General features: G+C 38.6%; 1 protein-coding gene across 1 annotated transcript; it reads right to left on the reverse strand.

Annotated features, from left to right (window-relative positions):
* Window positions 1–5,127: 5,127 nt before the first annotated feature.
* On the reverse strand, window positions 5,128–6,066 carry LOC122450008 (olfactory receptor 4C46-like). Its single transcript, XM_043482145.1, has one exon. The coding sequence runs from the start codon at window positions 6,064–6,066 to the stop codon at window positions 5,128–5,130; it is 939 nt and encodes a 312-aa protein (XP_043338080.1).
* Between the last annotated feature and the right edge of the window lie 458 nt (window positions 6,067–6,524).

Below are 6,524 nucleotides of genomic sequence, written 5' to 3' on the forward strand. Positions count from 1 at the left end.
TCAAGGCTATGGTTTTTCCAGTGGTCATGTATGGATGTGAGAGTTGGACTATAAAGAAAGCTGAGCACTGAAGAATTGATGCTTTTGTACTGTGGTGTTGGAGAAGACTCTTGAGAGTCCCTTGGACTGCAAGGAGATCCAACCAGTCCATCCTAAAGGAGATGGGTCCTGGGTGTTCATTGGAAGGACTGATGCTGAAGCTGAAACTCCAATACTTTGGCCACCTGATGCACAGAGCTGACTCATTTGAAAAGACCATAATGCTGGGAAAGATTGAAGGCGGGAGGAGAAGGGGACAACAGAAGATGAGATGGCTGGATAGCATCACCTACTCGATGGACATGAGCTTGAGTAAACTCTGGGAGCTGATGATGGACAGGGAAGCCTGGCCTGCTGCAGTCCATGGGGTGGCAAAGAGTCTGACATGACTGAGTGATCGAACTGTAACTACATAATCTGTTTATCTCAAATGTCATCAGAGGCAAAAAGGTAAGAATCTAGAATATAAAATTGCTATTAAATTGTCTTATTATATAACACTGAGATCTTGGTTACTGCTTATTATTGAAAATAGCATGTTTAATATTTATTTATTTTGGACTCAATATAGATTCTTTTATGGAATTTTCCTGATTATTGCATCTTGGTTGTACAGTGAAAAGAAATATTGTTTCTCATTGCCCCTATGGATGGCACTCTTTTTGGTATTTTCCATATCGTATCAGTCTCAGCCAGGGTCCAGCCCGGAGACAGTCCACAGTGCAACTTGGACAGAAAAAGTTCACATGCAGTTATTAATTATAGCAGGGTATTATCTATAAAAGGGTAATAAGGTCTTCCCTGGTGGTTTAATGGTTAAAAATCTGCCATGTGATGCAGGGGACATTGATTGATCCCTGGTGCAGGAAGATCCCACATGCCATGGAGCACCTCAGCCCACGTGCCACACCTTCTGAGCCTGTGCTCTTGAACCTGGGAATCACAACTACTGAGCCCACTGCAACTACTGAAGCCTGCGTGCCCTAGAGCCTGTGCTCCACAACAAGAGAAGCCACTGCAATGAGAAGCCCATGTACCGCAGCAGAGAGCAGCCCCAGCTGGCTGCAAGAGGAGAAAGCCCATGTGCAGCACCAGAGGCCCAGCACAGACAAAATAATTAAATAAATCTATTTTTAAAGGGAGGAAGGTAATGAGTTCTACAAAGAAGGACTTCCACTGAGAGATGAGTATCCAAAGGAATACATTTATTTTTTTATTTTTTATTTTTTTTTTAGGAATACATTTAGAATGTGAGCATCCTCCCCAAACTTGTGATTCCAGTCTCATGGAGAAGGTGTAGCTGCTATCCATTGAATGGTGGAAAAGTTTGACAGGGTTGCCTTGGTCCAGAACTATTTCTTGATCGCTGAAGAGGTTGGCAGGCATGAAATGTCTCTGGAACTGGCAAGACAGGAGCCTTCACTGCAGCGATGGTTGACTGAAAGTCATGAACAAGGAATTAAGGCCTTGAGGGACAAGCAGGAAAAACCCATTTTGGGTGCAGGTGGAGAAAGCCTGGCAGAAAACACCCCTCTGATAGCACAGACGGTAAAGTATCTGTCTATGATGCAGGAGACCCAGGTTTGATCCCCGGGTGGGGAAGATCCCCTGGAGAAGGAAATGTATTCAGCATTCTTGCCTGGAGAATTCTATGGACAGAGGAGCCTGGCGGGCTACAGTCCATGGGGTCACAAAGAGTTGGACACGGCTGAGTGACTAACACACGCACACAGTACATCTAGGCTGAGTTGGAAGATTGATGACTGGGGTGCCTGTGCAGTTGATTGGAATCCCCCTGTAGACGGGCCACTGCGACCCAAGGGGAAAGTGTCCGTGGACGTGTCAGTAAAAGCGGAGGAAGCACCAGTGGGTGCCACCCCTCCTGCCTCCCGCGATTGTAACACACACAGTGTTGAAAGCTACAGAGCCAGAACAAGATGAAAAAGAAACATACTTAATCCAGAAGGAGATGCCTCTTGGAACACGTCTCCTGATCAAGCTTAACATCATGTCAGGTCAAGGACAGCGAGAAATGCTTACAGGATCCATTTTCATTAATATGGAGTCGGTAATAATGGGTTTATATGTAGCTCAGAGGCAATTAATTGATAAGTGGCATAAGAATTTTATCCTTAATTCTTTGAACCCATTTTCTATACACTGACGCTCAAATATATGGTGTAATATGACCAAGCCTTAAGTTAAAGTCAGAACTGAGATATATACTGGGATATGACTCTTTATCCTACATACTTTTTGCTTATTATACAGCTTTAAGTAAGACTTCCCTTTTTTGTTGGTAATAATTTTTTTTATTGTAAAACTTAAAAATAAGCAAGCATCTAATTTGTTGGAAGATTTATAATTTCATATAATTTCACTATTGGTTATGCTCTGGTACCTCATTAATTCTTCACTGAAGAACACAGGCAGAGATGAACAATCACTTGGAGGTGGTATAATAGAACAGATTTAAGCATCTTTGTTATTTAAATTTTTAACTCTGAGTTTTCATGGCTCAGTAAGTATGCTGTTGTGTTGTTGTTTAGTCCCTAACTCGCGTCTGACTCTTCTGTGACCCCATGGACTGCAGCCCTCCAGTCTCCTCTGTCCTTGGGATTTCCCAGGCAAGAATACTGGAGTGGGTTGCCATGCCCTCCTCCTGGGGAATCTTCCCAACCCAAGGATGGGACCCACTCAGATTCTTTACCACTGAGCCATGCGGAAAGCCCTTCTACTTACCTAGGTCTTCTTTAACTTCTTTTAGTGATGTTTTCAGTTTTTAGTGTACAGTTTATCCACCACTTTGGTAAAATTTCTTCATAAGCATTTTATTCTTTCTGATAGTTCTGCCTACATAACTATTTAAAAAAATTTTTTAAATTGTTAATTCCTAGTATATTGAAATATAGCTAGTTTTGTATTGATTCTAATAATTTTCTTGTGTGTGTGGATTATTTAGATTTTTTTTCTACATAAGATAATGTCATTCGTTAGTATAGTTTTACTTCTTCCTTTCCAATTTGTATACCTTTTATTTCTGTTTCTAGTCTAACTTTTCTGACATTACTCTTCAGGAAAATATTAAATAGAAGTGATGAAAGTGAACATGTTCTGATTTTATGAGGTGAGCGTTCAACCTTTCACCATTAAGTATGTCTTCATTATAGGAGAAACCTTGGCATATATTTGTTTCTGACATAGAGCATGTCAGCTTTCAGGAGCACTTTGTCCCAGGTCTTACTGTAAACTGTCACCTATCTGGTCATGTAATTGTTTTCAAAAGGCCATTCCACAATGTTATTCACCAAGTTTCTATTAAGTTCTTTTGTCTATAATTTGCAAATATTTCTTTGACTCTCTCTCTTCATGTTAGATGGATTTCCCTGGATGCAAATCCTGAGATGGGATTTTATGGAAGGAGAAGGGATTTAATGAAGCTATTGTGGTAGGAGAAGAAAGGATGTAGTCTAAACTAGATTCTGAATTCAGCCTGTAGTCACAAGAGCTCTAGAGTATAATTTTATGGGTCCTACACTCTGAGAAGGCAGGACCTAAATCTGTTTTTATTAGTCACTGAAGACCCAACAAATGTCCATTTGTCTGATTCATTATTTGAGCTCAAAAATATTTACTGATAAATGAATGAAGGACAGAGGAATAATGGAAAACATTTATTATGAAATTGCTTTGTATGTAGATATAGTCACAGATTAAAAAAGTTTTTAATAATGAAATGTTGCCAAAAGGTAAAGATTAACAGAGAAATATAATATGAATAGCTCATATATATATAAGATAATGAAATCTTGCTGAGACAGGAAAAACATCAAGGTAAATTATTTGCTCATATTGCTGATAATTTCAGTTTTCCTTTCTTTCTCTCAAAAAAAAAGAATAAAAGAAATTGTGAATTCCCTAAACAGTTCACCTAGAATTCTCAGAATCTGAATTAAATAAAGTTAAATAAAAGGTAGGAAAAAATTCTCTCAAATACAGTGCCTTTTTTTCCTCTTTATTTTTTTGAGATTTTATTTTGCTTTCACCTTTTATTTATTCATTCAATGTGTATTACTAAACAGAAATTGTGCTACTCTGAAGAAACTATCATAATATGCCAGGCAAGTTCTTTACGGACTATGACTGCATATTTAATAGATAGAAATTCCTATCTGACATCAAGAGTTTCTTTTATTTGAGTCATCACACTTATGGATGGTTTTCCAACCTAAGATGGTGACATGAACAATGGTAAGTGCTATGAAACCTACTAGGAAATTTTAAAAAAATCATGCAATCTCGATTCAACTATTATAAATGTTCAATGGACAATTTTATTATTAAATATATTTATGTTTAATTGGAGGATAATTGTTCTAATGTGTTCATCAAAACCCACTATTGTGTTGGGTTTTATAACAGTAAAATAGTTGCATGTTACAGCCAACAAATCACGATCAACTATAATATATAAAGTGAACAGTTGGCAATGAAAAGTTGTTGGATTTTTAGTTATAGTAGCAAAATGAAATGTACTATACATAATGTGTCCAGCATAGTCTCTGTCTCAATAAAAGGTAGTTAGTAATTATCTTCCCTTTCTATCATTTCTTGGCTATCTATGAAGGCACTCAGGACTTCGGTCAGGGAAAGGGGTCTGACTCTGATCACTGACTGGTGTATGTGCTTCGACACCATCCCTTTTCCTTCAATTCCACCACTTGTAAAATTGGAATAATAGCAACATTGTAACAATCTCTTTGTGTTGTTAGAGAGATTACTGGTAAATACTAATCTACTTAGTACTTCTTTCATTTTATTAGATGAAAAATCTATGAATCCACATACAAAGTTGAAACTAGTAAAAATAAACCTCAATTTGGGAGAATTTTCTAAAGATGGAAAGAATGGTTTTGATACATGTTTTTCTCTTTTTCTGAGAACTTATTTCTGTTCCCCTCAGTGCAGAATGTATAATTTGCAGTGAATAATTTACTTCTTTATTCTTTACATACTCCTTGTTGAAATCATCCAAAATACACTTTGACCTTTGTATCAGACGAATTAATGTTTGGCTCTAAAGCACATTTATAAGACACCTGAAGTAACTTTCCTACTACACAATTTCCTAATGGCATTTTCCATCTGGGCATTTCTCAAGGTATAGATTAAGGGATTTAACATGGGAGTTATCACAGTATAAAATACAGCAACTGCTTTATCAATAGGTAAGGTAGCTGCAGGTCTCATGTACACAAATATGCAGGGCACAAAGTATAAAATGACCACTGTGATGTGGGAGATGCAGGTGGAGAGGGCTTTTCGTCTTGCTTCCAAGCTGTAGGCCCTTAGGGAACGCAAGATGACCACATAGGAGACCAGCAGGAGAAGGAAGTTTAGCAGACAGATGAAGCCACTGTTGGCAGCAATGAAGAGCCCGAGAGTGTGGGTATCAGTGCAGGCAAGACTGAGCAAAGGGTTCAGGTCACACATAAAGTGGTCTACGACGTTAGGGCCACAGAAGGGTAAGTGGAAGATGAAGAGGATCTGTATGAATCCATGAAGAAAGCCTCCCACCCATGACACTCCCACTAGCAGCCCACATACCCGCCAGTTCATGATGCTTGTATAGTGCAAGGGCTTGCAGATGGCCACATAGCGGTCATAGGCCATCACAGTGAGCAGGATGACTTCAGCACCTCCAAAGAAATGTTCCCCAAAGATTTGGGTCATACATCCATTAAATAAGATGGTTTTCTTTTCATGGAGTGAATCTACAATCATCTTAGGGGCACACACAGAGGAGTAGCAGGCATCAATAAAGGAAAGATAGGCCAGGAAAAAGTACATGGGGGACCCCAAAGATGGGCTTGCAGTGATGGTGACCATGATAAGCACATTTCCTACCACAGTGATGATGTAGATGACAAAGAACACAGCAAATACAATTTTCTGCATCTTTGGATTCTCTGTGAGCCCCAGTAGAACAAACTCTGTCACATTGTTCCTGTTCTCCATGTGTTTCATGAAATGGTTTATTCCTGACCTAAAAGTGAGAGAGTTAATTCTTAGGTAGGTTGATAAGGAGTCTAGGGCCCTCAAAGAGAAATGGTCCAGGGCTCTGGAGGAGGAGAAAGATATAAACATCTTTTTCTACATTGCTTTGTCTTAGTCACATAAAATGTTCTTTCTTAAACTGAGGTTTTATGACAATAATCTTTAAAATTAACTTTCTTTAAGCCCATGTTTTTTTTCTTAAACTGAGTTTTCATGACAATAACTTTTAAAATGAACTTTCTTTAAGCCCAGAACTAATGATTACACAACAAGACAACTCATCTTGCTCAAGGGTAGGTTTTTCATTAAGCTCTGTACTAATGATTATGTAACAACAATGGCTCTTGCTCAAGGACATGTTTCTCCTTCTTAAGGGAACCTTCTGACTAATCTTGTTAAGACGTATGTTGTGGGAGTGGGTCTGGTAA

This window comes from Cervus canadensis, chromosome 11 (assembly GCF_019320065.1).
Source record: "Cervus canadensis isolate Bull #8, Minnesota chromosome 11, ASM1932006v1, whole genome shotgun sequence".
Taxonomy (NCBI): Eukaryota; Metazoa; Chordata; class Mammalia; order Artiodactyla; family Cervidae; genus Cervus; species Cervus canadensis.

What these genes read in the sequence shown, in the direction of transcription:
- LOC122450008 (XM_043482145.1), bottom strand. Translation starts at nt 6,066, where the DNA reads ATGAAACACATGGAGAACAGGAACAATGTGACAGAGTTTGTTCTACTG.